The sequence below is a fragment of the Onychomys torridus genome, chromosome 11 (genome assembly GCF_903995425.1).
Source record: "Onychomys torridus chromosome 11, mOncTor1.1, whole genome shotgun sequence".
Taxonomy (NCBI): Eukaryota; Metazoa; Chordata; class Mammalia; order Rodentia; family Cricetidae; genus Onychomys; species Onychomys torridus.
Window position 1 is genome coordinate 57,660,584 of NC_050453.1, and position 18,790 is coordinate 57,679,373.

General features: G+C 52.0%; 1 protein-coding gene across 2 annotated transcripts; it reads right to left on the reverse strand.

Moving 5' to 3' along the window:
- Positions 1-7,408: 7,408 nt before the first annotated feature.
- Positions 7,409-18,268, reverse strand: Tnni1 (troponin I1, slow skeletal type). Of its 2 annotated transcripts, XM_036202799.1 has the most exons (9): positions 18,237-18,259; positions 15,296-15,325; positions 14,641-14,644; positions 12,562-12,603; positions 11,955-12,086; positions 10,794-10,883; positions 9,535-9,711; positions 8,606-8,715; positions 7,409-7,704 (listed from the first exon to the last, which is right to left on the reverse strand). In XM_036202799.1, exons 2-8 carry the CDS (start codon positions 15,304-15,306, stop codon positions 8,608-8,610), a joined length of 564 nt encoding a protein of 187 aa, XP_036058692.1. In that variant the 5' UTR covers positions 15,307-15,325; positions 18,237-18,259; the 3' UTR covers positions 7,409-7,704; positions 8,606-8,607. The 2 variants fall into 2 exon arrangements, with proteins under 2 accessions (XP_036058692.1, XP_036058693.1); XM_036202800.1 differs by lacking the exon at positions 15,296-15,325 and having other exon boundaries at positions 18,237-18,268.
- Between the last annotated feature and the right edge of the window lie 522 nt (positions 18,269-18,790).

An 18,790-nucleotide genomic window follows, 5' to 3' on the forward strand; every position in this document is an offset into this window, starting at 1 on the left:
GCCAGGGAGTGGGGCGGGGGGCGGGACCCAAAGATCGGGGTCAGGCTGAGCTCGCTGCCTGGAAATCGACTTAGCCCGCAGAAACCCAAGAGCTGGAAGCTGGGCAGAAAAAGTTAGAGCAGGTACCGTAATCTCGGGTGTAGAGTGCCCGCAGCTGTGAGAAAGTGGAGGGGAGGCTCCCAGAGAACACCCCAGGAGTCAGAAACTACCTTGCAGACTCTGCTGAGATGAGCAGACACTGCGTGAGAAACATGTCCTCTAGAAAGTCAGCCTCTACCAAAAGGGGATAAGACTCAAACCCGCCAACAGGGAGTGCACACAGATATATATACCAAAGGCACAGTCCTTGCTCTCTGATACCCCACGGTGGGCTAAGGGGCAGGGTTTAACTGTGACATGGAAGCACACTTTTACTCCCCCAGGAAGAAAGAGGGCCATATATAACTGAAACTAATATTGCTCCAACCTAAATCAACTCGGACATCACCCGAGGACACCCATTTGGGCTGGTGCAGCACCAGCTACTTCCCACGAGGGTACCTACCTCCTGACTGAGCAAGCCAGGGTCAGGTACCTGGATGGGGAATTGTATCTTCCCGGAAAGATCAGAAATGGAACCAATGACTGTTGCAGGCCCTGCTCAGAGAAGGTTGGGGTGCTGCCCAGCACACAGGATGTGCAGTCGGAGCAGGCATGATCGCCTCCAGAGATCCACCTACCTCTGCCTCCTGAAGGCAGGGAACGCTGGAATTAAAGGCACGAGCCACCACACTGAGCTAGGGGGCTATTTTCATAATCTACAATAGAAACGAAGGGGGGGGGGTTAATCAAAGGTAGCATTGTGCAGGAGATAGGGTTAGCAAGAGCATCTGAAAGTTGAACTGTCGGCCAGAGGTGATTGACAGGGCTGGTGACTGCCTGATGAGAGAGGGATTGAGTCCAGTCAAGGGATTCAGAGAGCCAGGGATTCCAGAGGACTTACGGAGGAAGGTGGCTATGGGCCACAGAAGGTTTCTTGATATTTTAACCTGATAATTAATTCTCGGTTTGGGGAGCTATCTCCCCCATTGTCAGATGGTCAGCTGCACCCAATACTCATTTGAATTAAAGGTCTTGGAAGGAGCTGTCCGGGAGATCTTTGGATGTTGGTGTGGGAGCTCAGGAGATGGCTTGGCATTGTGTGTCCCAAAGCCCAAGGACAGGGGTTGAGTAGGAAAGTGGAACGAATGATTTTTCAGCAACATAGAGTTGGTATCTGTGCCCATGTCCTGGCTTCCCAAACATCTTGAAAACGAATCTCCCCTCAGTGTCCCCTTAACACTTTGCTGAGCACACTGGGTGCTCAATAGCAGTTTGGAGAATCACACTAATCTTATTTGAGAAGAAAATCTGTACCATTGAAGGTGACATTTGTAGTCTGGGTCATGGGGAAGCTGAGATCAAGGGGGTTCTAGGCGTCCAGGACCCCTGGCCTCCGGGATCAGGTAAAGTCCGGGTGTGGTGCCTCGGTAGCTCCCACAGTTGCAAATGGAGTGTAAGTGGTACAGCCGGCAAAGGTGACTATGTTCTCGTCCTCCTTCAGCTGCATTCCTGGATAGAAGAGCTCTTGGACATGAACACCAGAAGAGATGCCTGTGAATATCAAAGATGCACTACTGGGAAGCAGGAGCCAGAAAGGGAATGGATAAAGGATGGTATCTTCATCATTTCATCATTTCTTGGCAGTGAAAAATGAGCAAACTGCAGAGGGGTGAATTCCTGACCCAGCGTTGAAAGAGAAAAGGCAAAATGCATGCATTTATATATAAAGCTTACAGGAAGACATGAACCTCAGCAATGCACGGATTAGGGGTTCATAAATCTAGCAGTTATAGTTATATAGCAGTCCCTTATCCTCAGAGGATCTGCTAGGACTTCTAGCAAATGCCTGAAATCACAGATAGTATCAACCCTGTATGTGATGTTTTTCCTATACGTGCTTAAGAGAAAGCTTAATTTATAACGGAGACATAATAAGTTACAAATAGTGGCTAAGAATAAAGGGCTGGCAGTGGTGCTCAATGGGAAAACTTATGTTTAGCATTTACAACGTCCTGGATTCAATCACCTGCACAGAAAACAAGCAAACATAAAACCTAATGAAATAGAGGAAGTTGGGTGTGGCTCATGCCTATAATCCCAGCACTTGTGGGGCTGAGGTAGAAGGATTGCCAAGGCCTAGAGGCCAATCTAAGCTACAGAGTGAGTTCCAGGCCAGCCTGAGATACAGGGAAAAAAAATGGGGGGTGGGAATGGATGGGGACACAACTGTAATCACACACTGTGAAAAAATTGCCAGCTCTAGGGCCTTTATGCTTTGGAGCCGTTGAGAACATAGGGGTGACTTCAAGACAGGAACTGTGGACACCACACAGCTTACCCGGGAACAGAGATGGCCAATGGCTGGTAGACAGAAGCCACACCTGGAACACAGGACAAGAGGAGATCCAGGTCCTGGGCAGGATGGCATAAAAGTTCATTATACTACTTAGAATAACATGTGATTTAAATGGATGAATTTCTTGTTTCTGGGATTTTTTTTTTCCTATTTAGTATTTTTAGGTCAGAGTTGGCCACAGATTGTGGAAAGCAAAATCTTGGAGAAGGGAGACTCCTGTAAACATAAAATTGAAGATCATGTTTATTTACTTTTATGGAGAGGAAGGTATTATGATGAGGGAGGGGCCCAAGGGTTTCAAAAGTATTTCGCAATATCCTAGATCTGAAACTGAGTGGTTGGGCGCTAAGGGTGTAGTTCCAGGACTGAGATCTTGTCTGCAGGCCCAAGAGTTCAAGCCACAGCACCATAAAAATAAAAAAGGTCCATAAAGGGTTGCTCACTTTTAATTCTTTATTTGCACATATGTTTAAAATGTCAGCATGTGATGGTCACTTCCTTCTAGGAAAATCCATCAAGGTAAAGCCTGTTGTGACTGGGAAACCCCTGACCAAGGGCAGGAGGTTTCTGCCATTTCCCAGCCAAAGATAAGGAATAGGTCACCCCTCTTCTTCCCTCCCTTGAGGTTCTGAGGCATCCCACAACAGACATCCAGGCTCCGGAATCCCCCCAAACACAAGACTCATGGGGTATCTTTTCGGGGGAGGATAGAATGGAAATCCGGGGGATCCCCAGCCCTGACCAACTGACCTGAACACCCTGACATTTCAGTTCTGGCCCCATTTTTTTATCTCAACGGAGCAGCCACTGTGCCTTTGGCACTGCTGGAAAACAATAACAACAACAGAAACCTGAAGCAACAAACACCCACATACTTAGGACCACAGGTCAGTGGTCCCTGGCTGTTGGTTATTGAAGTGGTTGCCGGTTTCTTAATTTGTGACTTAAGAACATTAGAAGCCAGAGTGGTACATGCCTCAGGAGAATCTGAGTTCAAGGTCAGCCCAGACTACAAGAAGACCTTGTCTTAAAAGACATCAGAAAACAATTAACACACGAAGGATATTTTAATACTAAAATAGCAACTTGGAGGCATGCTTGCTTTGGAACGAAGGGAAGCCCTTTTCCCTTTTCTGCATTAGCTCTGGGATCCCCAAGCATCTGTGGTACTGTGCCTCAGCAGAGCACAGCCCATGAACTAGGGTCACAAACAACCATTTGGGAGGGCATCTTCAGGGGAGCGCTGACATCAGACCATACAGTGTGTGTACCTCACTAACTAGTGGCAGCCTGCTCCCCATGGTGTGCTGCATAACCCGGCTTACCCTTTCTCTAAGCAGCCATGGCATTCACACACTTTCCCCCCAGGGGCCTCCATGTTGAAACACCTGCCTGTCACCCAGGGGAGGCATGCTTCTCCTGAACCCAAAGCAAAGGGCTGGGCAAGGCCACTTGAGTCAGGCGGGGGTCCTGAGATGGGCAGGCTCCTCAGAGCCCCAGCCTCAGCCCCTGGCTGGAAAAACCAAGCAGGCTGGAGTGAGAGGACCCATGTCCTAGACCCATGCAACCTTGAGCAAGTCATTTTCCCTCTGAATGCTTCCACACATTGACCCCAACACTGTGCCAGTGCCTTCGGGACACCGAAGTCCATCCTGTCCTTCTCCTGCCTTGGTCTCGGGGTCTAGGGCCACAAGCCAGCTTGGGCATATATCCTGGGAATAAAGAAGCCCCTGCTCTCCTTGCAGCACAGGCCCCACAGGCTGGTAAACATTTTGAGGAAAAAGAACCCTGAGGGCCTCAGCAGAGGAAGCCACCATCTACACTGGTCCCAGAGAGCTGGTCCCAGACTTCAGCAGCTTGGTCACCCACCTGGAACAAAACTGCCCCCATGGCTGCCCAGCCCAGAGCCCTGTGGGGGGTGTGACTCACTTCGCGGGGGGCCATTGTGGCTAACGTTTAACCTGGCCCCTCCTTCAGAATGACACTTTAGCCCCAGAAGCTCTGAGCACAGGTTTGCCCTGAGTGTACCAGTCACTGAATGAGATTCAGACACACCACTGGGCTTGGGGCCCTGGGGCCAGTGGGAACTGGGCACCTCATGAAAGAAAGGGAAGATACCAGCTGGCCTCCTGAGGACTCTAAGACAGGCAGGGTGGTAGCAGGTGGCATCCTGCCCTGCTTGTTCCTAACCAGGAGGGAAGAATATCCTGCCATCTCCAGCTGCAGAGAGAGACATGCCCACACAGCTAGTGTGGGTTTGTTCACACCAGGCATTTCCCAAGAAGGTCCTGGGCTTCCACTCTCAACCTAGGTCCAACTATTTGAAGAAGACCTCCCCTTTGCCCATGTGGGTCTGTCTTGCCTCTCACATAATGGCTTCCCCTTTTGGTAGGCATATGGGAACTTCATGGTATACAGGTAGGACTCTAGTGGAGTCCCTCCTAGACAATTAAAGCAAGACCGATCTTAGAAAAGAGTCACCCCCAAGGCAAGTGGAACTGGGGACCCTGTGAAGCCCACAGCCATCAGTCTCTGGCCTGTATAATCTAGTGTCCCAAACCCTCTGGGGCTCCGTTCCTAGAGGTCTACCTCCAAGCTTTTTCTGAGAATGTGTGACAAATTCTGATAAAGCATTTGGCATGGTACATTTGGCATTGTTATTACTGGAAATAGTGCCGTGGAAACAGTGAATGAGAGTCTGGATGCTGGCAAACTTTCTCAGTGAAGTCCCACCTCCCTCCTTGCTTTGTGAGTATGGGAAGTCATTCGACTCGCTGGAACTCAGCGCCTCCCTATAGCACGGGGTGTCTCACAGGGCTGATGTGAAGGTTAACTGACTACAGTATCTAAAGCAGTGCCTGGCACATGGTCACATGCTATGTGTGGGAGCTGCCAATCAACGGGAGGTCCCAAGGCTCACTCCTGCTTATAAGCCATATCCAGGCATGTGGACTGTGGACCTCCACGCAGAGTTAGGACTCTATAAATATGACATTTCCCACCCCAGGCTACAACAAAGATCCTTTCCAGAGTTCCCCCATTGCTGAAGCCCATCTTCTCCTTGCCAGGCAGGGGTTCGGTCTTCCCCAGATAAGTGTGGGTATCTGTCAGAGAGCCAGTCCATCCTCAAGGAGATGGCTCAGGGCACTGGAAGCAGAAGTATGGGGCTGGTGACCTTCTGGAGTTCTCTGCCTGGGTCCTCTGTCCTTTCCCAGAGGGCCATAGGCTTGGGTGTGTTGGGAGCCCCACCCCCACCTCCCAGCAGCCCTCTGTAGAGCATGTTTGCTTTGAGTCAGGATTGGGGCTGGCTTCCCTCCTCTATAGGGCAGGGTGGAGACCCCAATCTGTCAAAGCCCTAGGTTAATGGTCTACTGGCAGACTGAGATTTGCCTCAGGAACTTAAGGCCAGGTTCTATCAAAGAGCTGGGAAGAGACAAAACATTGAGACATGCTTTGGAGCCAGGCCAGCTGGGAGGAGCCCGTGAGGTAAGGAAGGGTGGGTTTCTTGGCTGCCCAGGCACGAAGCCTCACCCTATGCTCTGTGGCATGAACCAGCCCTGTCAGGTTCCCCAGAGATCTTGCTCTCTCTCTCTCTCTCTCTCTCTCTCTCTCTCTCTCTCTGTTTGTGTGTGTGTGACTGGGTGTATCTATGACTACAGGCATGCATGCACAGTAAGTGTGCTCTTTGCACACCCCTCACTCTGTGCCTACTGTTGTGTTTGTAGCAAAAGCCCTGTGGCTAGGTGCTGCCTTTCCTAACGCACTCCAAGTTGCTGGTCCCCCCTGCCACAGGCAGGCTGAGCATGCCTGCCCCAGACTGTGCCCCAGGAGGTAACCACTCTGCACTTTGACCAGCCATTGGCATTCGTGACAGATAACACACGGAGATCAGAGGGCAGAGCTGGGTATCTCCAGGGGCAGGTGGATGGGGCTCTCCAGACGGCTCAGCCTTTGTGGGGGCTAGCCCTGAGGACCAGCTACTTCCCTGTAGGCTTAGCTCAGGAACTGCCATTAACACCACCCTACAAGCCAAGTTCCACTCTGGCTCAGAATCTTGCTCTTTGCTCCTTTAAGGGGAGAGGAGGGGATAGGGAAACAACTCAAGGACCCAGGGCTGACCCCTCCCTCATTACACCCACTCCTCTCCCCCTGGTTTAAGCCCTTCCCAGGTTTGGGGCCCAAACATTATCGAGACAGGGAAAGGAACTGACCCAAAGGTCAGACCACTGGCAAGACCACCTTGGAGAAAGAATGAGTCTTGGGGGTGTTTGACTGGGAGTTTGAGGAGAGACTGGGGTCCCTGACACACTCTTGCCCTCTGGGAAGGGCCCGTGCAGAGGACTCGGGAAATGTTCCTCCTCTCTCCCGCCTCCAGTAAGAAAGGAAGTAATTTGGAGCAGAGAGCAAGGACTTAGGACCTGAGCTGCCAAGCACAGAGATGAGAGACAGAGTCTCCTGGTGGCCAGACACAAAACTGCAGCAGGTCCCTCCTCAGAGGTCAGAGTGCCAAGAAACTCCAGCCCTGGGCCCTGCAGACCAGAAGAGAGGTAGAAAGCCCCTTGCCCTCTTGGCCCGCAACAGTTAGGAACATGTGAAGACACCAGAGAGCCCTTGTTTGTGGAGGCTCGGGAAATCAGACAGGGTATGCTACAAATGGGAAGCCCCTCTGACCCCTAGAGTCTAAGGTAGGACGTGTCTCTTGTCAGCATTCCGTGAGCTGAGAGATTCCTGGATGGTGAGAGTGTGTGATGTCACTGTGACCTGGAAGAAAGATGCCTTGGGGCACATTAGCAGACAGCCACCAAATCCTTAGTCTTCCGTTCCTACGCAGAACTCACAAATCAATCCCTCTCCACAAACTCCTTTTCCTCACTTCCTTCCGAGCACTAACCACAGAGCTACAGAAACCACCAGGAACCTGGATTTTTAATGGAGAGTTGTGATGCCCGTGGACACTACAGGTAGCGACAGAAATGGAGAGTAGCGATCTGGGGCTGTAGGGAAGGTGTTCTCTCTGGTCCCTCCTCAGCCTATGGCCCCTCGGTGTGACTGGGTAACACCAGCGTGCCTCGTACGTTGAGTTCTCAGTGACTCGCTTCTCTCTTCTCCTCTGTGTACCATTCTCATCCTGCCTCCAAAGGTGGCCATGTAGGCTGGGGGGAGGGAGGCGTAGCAGGGGTGCTCCAGGCATTGGCAGAAAGATAGGTGAGTGGGGCTGGAGGAAGGGGCCCAAAGCACGATCCCAGAGTGCCATACAGCAAGGCAACCTGTAAGGACAGAGCGGAGACGTTACCAAATAGATCCTTAGTGATGTGTGCTGTTTAGGCGTCGCTGATTGACACACAGCACACACGTCCCCCACAGTCCCTGGGGCTTCTCCCTTGTACCACCCATGAGACTCCTCAGCTGCTCTGCCCAGAACCTGAGCTCCCTCTCTCTACACCCTTCCCAAGCACCTCGGCTCCAGCCTGCTCTCCTCATCTCCCACCACTGGTTTGGTCCCATAGCTGACCTTTGCACCCTCAGCCTCCCCTTCATTTGTGAGCCCTGTCCTATCACTAGCTGAAATCTGCTCTGGGGAGAAAGCCTTGCCTGCTCTGGGAGGCCTGCAGACTTGTCTATCACACCTCTTTTCTGCGCTCTCTCAGCAAGGCTTTTGTGGCCCAATACTTCCTCTTTGTCCCTCGACTATTTCTCTGGTGGGGGGATAGCTTCTCTGAACTGGTGTCCCCCTTGTCAACAGTGATTGAGGTACTTCTTTGAGGGTATACGAGTAAAGGATGTCACAAAATCACATGTCAAAGACCTGAGATCCTTGGAGAGTTAGAGCCGAAGGGACCTCCGGGATCATCTAACCGTGTATTCTCAGACTCTGGCTTGCCTCGGGATTTCTAGGGTCCCCCAGCCCCACAGTTTCCAGTTCAACCATTTGCAACTAGGAACACATGGAGGCTGCCAGTCCCAGGACCACCGATCTGGTACAAGCCCCAGTTTTATAGGTGAGGGGACCTGACACAGACATGTGTTTGAAGGTACTAGAGTAGGCCTGCGCGCAAGAGAGCTGACTCCCAAGAGTTCTCCTGCATGTTGCCTGGGCCTCTCATCCCATACTTATCCCGAGTGCCCTGGGGACTCTGAGGGACTTCGAAGACAAACAGCCCTAGGCACCTCTACTGTGAGGTCGGGGACTTGGCGGCATCGAACATCTTCTTGCGACCTTCCATGCCAGACATGGCCTCCACATTCTTCCTCCAGTCTCCCACCTCTACTGGTCGCTCCTGTGGGCAATTCACAAACATGTCAGAAACTCACCAGGCTGGAGGGGCAACGAAGGCCTCCTGAGCTCGAGACACCAGGTGAAAGAAAAATCCACCTCTTCTAGAGACAGGAAATCCTGATGTGTCCTGCCCAGCATGTGATGGAAGATGCCTTAGCCGGACAGGGACACGGGTTTAGCTGAGGCTCCACAGAGAGTGTGAGGCTGTGTGGGTGGGAGGTTCTAGGTGACTGTGATGGGGTCACAGAGCTGGTTTTCAGTGTATCACAGGCCAGCCTCACCTCCAAGACCCCCACAACACCCTCCTGGGTGACGTACTACAGCTCAGGGTCACCTCCTCCAAGAAGCGTCCCCTGAATCGTTTGACCTGTGTCCATTTTGTCAGCAGACTGCTGAGCCTGTTTATTTTACCAGGCTTCCTGGACCAGAGAACGCTCTCTCACACTTGAGAACACAGTCCTGTCAGCTCTGGGCATATACTGTGAGGCCAGCAAACTTGAAGGTGTTGTTTGCTAGCCAAGTGAATGAACTCAGTTCTCCAATTTCTATACACTCATGTTCCTACAGCCACAACGAGAAGCCATGGTGACTGGGGCAGTGGCCGCCCTTTCATTGACACTGGGAGCAAAGTTTTTACTTCATTCCTCCGTCAGCCTTTCCCCTGCCCAGTCTTCCCCTCAGACGGGAAGCAGCCTGTCTTCCCTCCTCTGACACTGACTTCAGTAGGTAGGGGGTTCTAGAACATTCTGGATCACAGACTGACTAGAGCGCCTCAGACTGTAGGCAGGAGGAGGAAGTGTCTGAGGAGAGTGGTCCTCACCTTCTCTGTGTCTTCTTTCTTCACAGACTTCAGGTTGGCCCGTAGGTCCATGGACACCTTGTGCTTGGAGCCCAGCAGGGCTCGGAGCATGGCGTCAGCTGAGACGCGGACCCGGCGCAGGGGTGGGCGCTTGAACTTCCCACGGAGGTCCAGCACTTTCAGTTTCAGGTCCTTAATCTGTAGGAGGGAAGGAGCAAGGCTCTGTGGAGGGGGCACTAGACCTGGACCTCTCTTCCTGCAGATCCAACTCCTGGGCTTCCAGCTAGAGCCACCCCCCAAGTCAACCAGGCTCCAGGCTAGACACTCTGAAGTGCTCAGAACCACCTATCTATTCTTTTCCAAACAGTCACCACGAACTTTTAAGTTAACCTCACCCTCTCTCCTTCACAAAGCCTCAAATAAACGAAAAGCCTCTCAGCCATCATTCACATTTGGAAGCCTGGTGTGGAATGTGAACTGCTTTCTTCTGTCCCATCCTTGCTCTTGCTGCTCAGGTCCTGCCCAGGGGACCTGCAAAGCAGCTGAGCCTAGACTGACCCAGCAGGTAAAAAACAAAACAAAACAAAAACCCAAATCCTACACCCTAGGAATCCCAGGGTGTGGTCTAAGAGGGAGTTCTCTGGAGCCTAATGACATCACACAGCAGCATCCTGGCAAGTGGAAGTGGGTTGGGAAGTGCCTGATCACTGTAGGTGAATGCTCAGAAGCAGCCGGCCTGCACAGGAAGTCCCGCCTTCTTCTCTACTAGCTGGCCCTAATGCTCACACACCCCACGCTGAAGGAGCACTGAGTTTTGAGTACAGTAGCATGCATCAGAGAGCAGGGTGCAGACTAGGACTTCCCTTTCGTGACTCCAGCCAAGCAAGTTCTTAGCCTTTGTGAGTCTGATTTGTCAGGGTCTGGTAATAGTCCCCATGTCACCCACAAGCATGCAGGGAGGATCAAAGGTCGCAACACACACGAAAGCCCTTCACAGCGGCAAGATGTCATTCACCAACAACTGATTACTTGTGCGGCTGAGCGCAGACAGGAACTTCTGAAGCGCTCACGTGGCAGGTGGGGAGGAAGTTTGTTCTCTTCCTGTGTGTCTACCCTTCCCGCTCATCTCCCAGCCTACGTTGCCAGGGTGGAAAACTAAAGCTTCGTGCTCAGAGGCTGCCTCCAAGGCTCCATAGAAAGAGGTGAGGCATCCGATGCCCACCCTACCCTACCCTACCCCGCACAGGCCCAGCCTCCTCCTCGCCCTCCCTAGGGCTTACCTCCCTCGTGTTGTGGAGGCATTTGGCCTCAATGTCATATCGCTCCTCATCCACCACCTCCACCTTGGCATGTAGCTCTCGGCACAAGTCCTGAGGGAGTAGATTGATGGCGTGAGCGTGGAGGAGAGGCGGAGGGCCCCCAGCACAGCTTGACGCTATGGCCTACTGTAATCCACCCCAACAGGAGCCTCTGGGGTTCCATTAGAGGAACACCTCAGAGCATGAGCCTTTGCTCTCCTTTTTTTTAAAATGTTAGATCATGTCAGTATGTAGCCCCGCTGGCCTGAAAGCCCCCGACCAGGGTCTCAGTATGTAGCTCTCTCTGTCCTGGCTCAATTTGATCACAGATCTGCCTGCCTCTGCCTCTCAGTGCTGGGATTCAAAGTGAGCACCACCACACTCTTAATTTTCTTTCTTTCTTTCTTTCTTTCTTTCTTTCTTTCTTTTTCTCTCTTTCTTTCCTCTTTATTTTGATTTTGATTTTTTTGTGTTTTGTTGTCTTTCTTTTATTAGAGAGAGAAAAAACATAAAGTTGAGTGGCCTGGGAGATAAGAAGAATCTGGGAAGAGCTGGGGAAAGGGAAATATGATCAAAATATAATGTATAAAAATGTTTTAATTTAGTTCACAATCCTCCAGCCTCTCCCTCCTGAGCATTGAGACTACGGACATGTGCATCAACACAAGGCTCATAGTTGTTTTCTTAAAAAAATAGTCTTCTTACCATAAAAGTAACATAAGTTAATAGTAGAAAATTTGACAACTACATGTTAAACAAAAATCATAAAATTAAAATAGCCACTGCCATGGGAGATACATGGAGGTATTTGCATCTAGCCTATTCTCTTCAGTCACTGGAGTTAAAGCTATTCCTAACTAATTAAAAACAGTAAAGACTCATCTCTAAACAGGGGGGCAAATCTTTGGAAGAATGGGCCTTCCTAAATCCTGCCCATCCTCCAGGCCATACCACTGCACCAACTGATGGGAAGCCAGTCCCCGGTTCTGACCAATAAGTCCATTCTCCCCTCTGGGATTCCCCTCTCAAGTCTATAAAATGGGGCATCACATTAGCATGGGTAGGTGGGAGGGCACCTTGTAGGTTACAGAGCTGTGTTAGTTCAAGACCCACAGAGGGGCCTTCCCAGCCGGCCAGGCTTACCTGCAGGGCGCTGAGGGACAGGCCTCGGGTCTGCAGTGTGGGGATGCGCTCCGCTAGATAACGCACCTTCTCAGCCTCTCGCTCCTCATGTTCCTGCTCCCAGCACTCCTTGGCCTTGGCTAGCATCAGGCTCTGGAAAGGTCAAAGCCACTGAGCCAAGGTTGGTTCCTCATAATCCCTAACCAGCATCATCAAGCGAGGGGAAAGAGCCTCCAGACTCAGCAGGTCTGAGGCCATCACTCAGTGTTGGCTGTGTGTGAGCCTCACCGAGTGGCATTCCTGAGCCCCAGAGCTTGCTAACCCACACAGTCTCCCTCTTCCCTCCTTGTTAGCCCTTTTGTCCCACAGAGCTCCAAAGAGAGAAATGTACCAAGATGAACCACGTCCCTTCCTCTCCCTCCACCAACGAATCCCTCCCCAGGCTATATCCCGCTGTCTCTCAGGTGCCCAGGAGGAACAGGATACAAGTCACTGGTCACCAGTCAGCTCTGGCAATGGCCAGGCTTCTTCCCTTACCCTTGCATGGTCACCTCCTTCCCCTCCCTGTCCTCCACACCCCTTTGAGGCTGCATGGCTGCCCCTCCATCTCCCATGGGACCAGCCTCACCTTCAGCATGAGTTTGCGGGAGGCAGTGATCTTGGATTTCCTCTGAGGATGAGAAGGAGAGACCAGCGGTAAGGTAAAGGCTATAAAACTGGAATTCTGGTCCAGACCAGCACAGTACCAGCTGTGGTGCTTCATCGTTACCCAGAATCCTCTGCTCACTTTAGGGCTTTTCAAGCTCTTCTTAGGGACTGAACCAGTCAAGTTCAGAGAAGGCTGTGGGCAGCTCTTGAAGCCCCGCCTTCCAGTGCCCACTCTGCGGCTGGCAGAATTCTGCAGGAGTCTGCAAGCATGCCTCCTACGGGTACCTCCTCATCTGCAGAGGAGCATGTTGACAGCTGTACTGAGTTCACAAGGCCACCAAGATAAAATGAGGGCAGATAAGCAACCTTTGCGAAAAGCCTAAAACAGGCGTGTGTTTTAGCACTCCAGGAGATAATGAAGCTATATTTTGATGTTCTTTCCTGCCAGAAACATGCTACGTTTCCCAAATAAGTGAAGCATGTCTATGTGGACATCAAACTGCCTTCTAAGTCACCGTCACCCACATAAATCTCTACGATATGAAAACACTGCTATGTCTTCTAATCAAAACAAGCAGGCAAATTCTGTTTGTTTGTTTCGGTTTTTGTTTTTGTTTTTTTTTTCTTTTTTGAGACAGGGTCTCTCTGTGTAGCTCTGGCTGCTCTAGAACTCAATCTATGGACCAGGCTGGCCTTGAATTCAGAGATCCACCTGCCTCTGCCTCCCGAGTGCTGGGATAAAAGCCGTACGCCAACAACCACATGGCTGCAGGCAAATTCTTGATGACTGGATAGATACGTTTTAATAGCTCTTTGTAAGTTCCCTCCAGGGCCAGGTATGGTGGGTCATGTGTGTAATCTCGGCACTCGGGGTCTGAGGCAGGAGGCTCACATGTGGGCCATCATGGAAGAACGTGGGCCACATGGAAGAATTTATCGGAAAGAATTGATAAAGTCCCTGCCCTGTGGCAGTGTCCCCAGTGTGGTGAAGGTGACAGAGCCACCTCACTCTAACTAATGGGATGAGAGGACAGGAGCCCTGTGTCGCTCCTGGGTTTCTCCTTGCTGCTCCCATGGAGTACCGGCCTGTTTCAGGCGTGATCCACCCTGAGAGAACACAGCTGTGGTGTCCCTGCAGCATGTCAGGCAGAAGGGATGAGGCTTTGTGGGAGTGGCTGGGAGAGGCAATGGATGAGCTTCTGGTCTGCTCACAGTGGCTTATCTTTTTGTCTTTGAAAGCCTACACTCCAGGTAATGAGAGAAATGGCCGGTTGCTGTGGCCATTACAGCCCCTGGTTCACCCACCCAGACACACCATGGGGAATGACTTTTCACAGTCTTGTTTCCCACCACTCAGGAAGTATATGGCCTCTTCAGCTAACCAACAGTTCCTGGGGGACCCACTTTAGGAGGAGCCTCAGCAAAACTCAAGTTCATAGGTCACTGGAAAATAGTATATTTGCTTCTCCTGAGACTATCCAGGCCAAGTGTCCCCACAGCCAGTGACGATAACCTCTCTGCTTAAGTCAGCACATCACCTTTCCTTCAGTCCCCACCCCCGGGCGATGTGCAGGCTGCGTTCTCAGCAGCCTGAAGAAATCTGGACCACAGGGTGTCTGGAACCAGGGCGACCACAGTCCTGAGGGGAACCTAAGGCCACAGCTTCGCTCTTTCCTCAGTGTTCAGCCTTCACCTTTCAGATGTGGCTTCGCACAGCATCAGCTTTTCAATAGGCAGAATGATGGCCCCTGGGATGCAGGAGCTTTGAGAGAGGCTGGGGGTGCACTTTCACTCAGCAAAGGTACGAAGTCATGCCCCATCTGTGGTCCCAGTCACATGAATGCCTGTGAGGGGCACTGTGCCCTGGAGCATCAACTCCCTGCAACCTGGGAGCCCCAGCATCACATAGCATCTTCACTCATAGGTTCTCATCTCCTGGGAGTTTTCTCAGCCACAGACATCCCCATCCCTACCTTGGCTTTTTGACCCAATCTCTGACTTCTCAAGCCCACCCAACCTTTATCAGTCTGAAGAACTAAGAAACCCTGAAATCACTCACCTCACTTTAGGCATCCATCATAGGAAGGACCAGAGGAAAGAGCAGAGCATAGAGTGAGTTGGAGCAAAACACATGACCTGAGCAGCCACAGACCCAAGCAGATTTGCTTGGGGAGGAGGGCACAGGTAGCAACGACATGTCTGAACGACATCAGCTACCGAGCAGGGGGACCACTTCAGGGTTTCAGAACATAAGAGTATAAAAACCCAACAACCTTCTAGGCTACTGGACTTCCTTTTTGGGAGATATTGGTCATTCCTAGTTGTAGGGGATCTAGTGGGAGGCCACGTAAGCTTTGATAGAAGGCCACAGTTAAAGCAAAAACTTCCATCCCTGGGCCTGCATTGATCTGCCATGCCCACATGATGTGGTAGCCTAGTGTGTCCAGTTCATCGATCAGTTCTGACAAGCCATCTCTGAAGCACAGGCCAAACACATCCTCTAGGGTGACCTGGGAGTGAGCTCTGCTGGGCTGAGAGAACTGGACACCTCAGTGAGTGCAGACCAGGCACTAAGATCCAGACCTATCTCAGGAGCTTCTGCTGGGAGCAGCTTGGGGAGGGATGACCCAGGCTGTCCACAACTGTCAGGCTGAAGTCTGTGGTGGAGGGAGACATGCCTCCCAGGAACCCTGCGTGGGGATGAAACAACTTACACTTCCGGCATGGTGGTAGCAAGGCAGCACCTAGAGAATATAGAGGAATCAATCATTAGTGGAAAACATGTGCCTCCGGCTGTGAACCCCTAGTAGGGGTGGAGAGTTAGACAGCAGGAAGTAGTCAACACACCAGATTCAACAGGACACCTCATCTGCTCTGCTTAACCAACAACGAAACAGAATACACAGACAAAATCCTCCTATGGCCTGCAAAACCTAGCACATTTCCATACGGCTATTTCCGGAAAAATACCACTGACTGTGCTGTAAAACAGAATGGAATCTGCAGACAACGTGGCTGGGAAGCAAAGAACAGGACTTGATCGAGAGAGACTCGAACATTCAGCAGAATTCAGACTTCACCTGTGGATTAGGACTCAGGGAAGGTGCAGAGCGGAACAGAAGCTGACGTGAAGCTGGCAGCTAGGTACCTTTTGGCCCAGCTCCAGAGGTGCCTTTCAGTAGATACCTAGCAGCCCTGGGTAGGTGGCAAGAAGCCTGCGTAGAGGTTAAGGCAGGAAAAAAAAAACCTAGAGTGTCTTCACTCTTTCTTGGGCAGCTATACTCTCTGCAGAACCAGAGCTTAGATGAGTGTTGTGCTTCTTAATAGTTAGCCCTTGGACCTTTTATCCAAACCAGATCTCACTAGGAAGCAAAGCGAGCTCAGTAACTAAGGCATAATGGCGCTGGTTAGAGGAGTCGGCACAGGAGTCCGGCATCCTCTGAGAAGGCACAGCCAGGGGGCCGTCCAAAGCCGTTGATGGGCTGTCTCTGGGCCCAGGCCACATTGGGGTTCTGAAGGCTGCAAAACCTACCGGCCTGATCCACCCTCTTGTCTGGGCCCTGACGTAGAGCATCTGGAGTAGGTGGGCAGAAAGTAGAGGAAATGACTGGGAGAACGCGGGAGCAGCCAGGCTGGGGACAGATGTGTAGGGTGGGTCAGGAGGCCTGAGACAGTGAAGAGTAGGAGGAACGGTGTGTAGAGAGAGAGCAGGTGTGGAGTTCAATGTTTAGATTTGGTTCATGAACCTAGTCTGGAGCACTACAGGACCCTTGCAAGGGGCCCAGCAATGACGTCATTCTATACCCTCCCTTCTTGTACCCATGAGGAACCCGCCCCCCAAGCCCAGTAACCATGCATGGCCCTCCTCTCATGAATCCCAGCCTGTTAGGGAGCCTACCACCTATGCTTCTGTCGTGGGCAGAGTGAGGGTAGGTGGGAGGTGACCCCAGAGTCTCAGCTGTCCCTGTGGGGTACAGGGGAAGAACGTGTAGGAGCCATCCATGCATTCCCAACATGCTTAGCTGAAATTAGATTCCATGCACAGCTGCTGGCCAAGGGCTTTGCTCTCCTGAAGACACTGGAGAAGTCCAAACAGAAACACTGGCTGACAAAGATCCACCCCACCCACGTCTGTCGGGCCTCTGGGAATGCAAGTCGTAACCGAGTAGGTCTCACATCTGTCTCTCCAGGATGTGCTTCGCCCTGGTGGGCAGTTAGCCATGTCTGTCCTTCCTCAATCCCTTAGAAAGCCAGTTGTCGCCAGGGTGGGGCCCACTGCTGGGGCCAGCCTGGGCCTCCTGCCAGGCTCCCGGCAGTCCCCAACTGGCTCACTGACAAATGCCAGGCCCAGGGGTCTCACATCAAGCACGAGGCCCTGACCTGTGCTTTGACACCCACCAGGTAGGCAGGACCCCTTGACAGGCTCTGTGGAAGACAAGCAGGGACCTGATTAGAAGCCGGGATGTAGATAGCAGGGAGACTGGAGGGCTGCATTCCATCTGTACCACAAGTGGAAGACAAGGAGATAACAGAAAAGACAGAACTAGAGGGAAGGGAACAGATTCTGGGGCCTGACTCAAGGCTCACCTTCCGGGCCCTGAGGCCCCTAGTGTGGAAAAGCTGTCAGCTTTCCACGCCAAGCCTGAGTGTGTGTGAGTGTGTAGACCTGTGTGAGAGACAGCATAGAGAAAGGAACTGGCCTCTTGACACACCTAACAGGAACATTAACATCTAACTGGACTCAAGCTCTGCCATTGCTCCCCAGCCCTGACCTTGGGTCTTAGTTCAAGGGCATCCCCACGCTCCTGAACAGGGTGTTAACAAGATGGATTCCCAAGCTCGTGGCCAGGAAGCCCAGTATTAGAACTTCTTTGGGTCTGTGACTTCCAAACTTGGGGTAGGGGCTGCCTTTAGCACCCCGCCCCCACTCCCCCATCATCACAGTGTGGATACTGTCCTAGTTTATGTGCTCACAGGCTTTTGCGCTCTCAGCCCGAATGCTGTTGGCATCTGCCTCCCCTACGAGAGGACCCCAACAACTCCTTCTACAACTCAGAGCCGGAAGCAGTGGAGAGAACTGGCGGTCTGTCTTTACCTGTTCGCGTTTACCTGCCCAGAGGAGACGGGCAAGGAGAGCTAAAAGCGCCTGTCAGAGACAAAGGACAAAGAAATAAGATGGTCTCTTTGGTCAACAGGGCCTCCGGACCTGCCTCCTGAGAGTCCTGCATGCCAGCCAGCCATCTCCTTGTCCTGCCACTGCAGGCACGATCACTATCACTGTTCCCCAGACACCTCCTAAATGCAGACCCTTCGACTTGACTCCCTGATCCCCGGAACCACCCCTCCCACCAGGAACACGGTCCTTCCTGCCACTGGGGGCAGTCTCTCGTGAGAGTGTGGTCCGTTAGGCTCTGCCTCGGGCTCCTGAGGAACATGTTGGACACTTCTGTCCTTCCAGGCTTTGCCTCCCATAGCATCTTACAGGAGAGGTGCCATTGTATGGGACAAAGGGCTGGAAGTATTCAAGGGTGTTCTACCAACAAACCCACTTACCCAAACAAGAAACATCCCCCAAACCTTATTTCCCCTTTCAACAAAATCCCAGCTCTCTACCCAGGCTTGCCCAGGTCCACAGTCAGGGCTGTAGACACTTACCTAGTTTAGTCCTCGTGGAGCTGGCCTGAGCCTCAGCACAGACTGCAGACTGTGGGGGCAGAGCTGAGGGCAGGCTATGAAAACTGTGGCCTCCGGCAACTGGCCAGTAAAAATAGAACAGCCACTGTGGCTTCCAGCTGCCCCTCCTTCCCACCCCCTCCCACCATACACACCTCACAGGGTGGATACGTGCTGCAGTGTATATACCACAGGGCACACAGGCTTAGAGACCAGTGTGTGTGCATCGGGAGTACACGCAAGCCCTGCACACACAGAGCCTCTGACTGGGGGAAACCAGCACTCCACTGGGGGAAGGTGGAGAGTATAAGACCAGAGCAGATGTGGAGCTGCCCAGAATGACAATGGGGATGAAGGACATGTGGGTGTTGGGGAGCCTGAGGAACCCTGAAGGAGTAGGGAGTAGTACACTGACGTTTTCTCTCTTGCCAGGGCCTGTGAACATACAGTCCCAACCCATGCTCCAAAACCTCCGAAGGCCCAAGACCTAATTGTTGGTGACTCTGGTGCCAGTGAGATAGGAGGCTTCCTACAGG

Excerpts from the sequence above, each read along its gene's own strand:
- Tnni1 (XM_036202799.1), bottom strand. Across the intron at positions 12,087-12,561 it reads CCCGCAAACTCATGCTGAAG|AGCCTGATGCTAGCCAAGGC; the intron begins GTGAGGCTGGTC and ends TGACCTTTCCAG. Across the intron at positions 8,716-9,534 it reads AGAAAGAAGACACAGAGAAG|GAGCGACCAGTAGAGGTGGG; the intron begins GTGAGGACCACT and ends AATTGCCCACAG.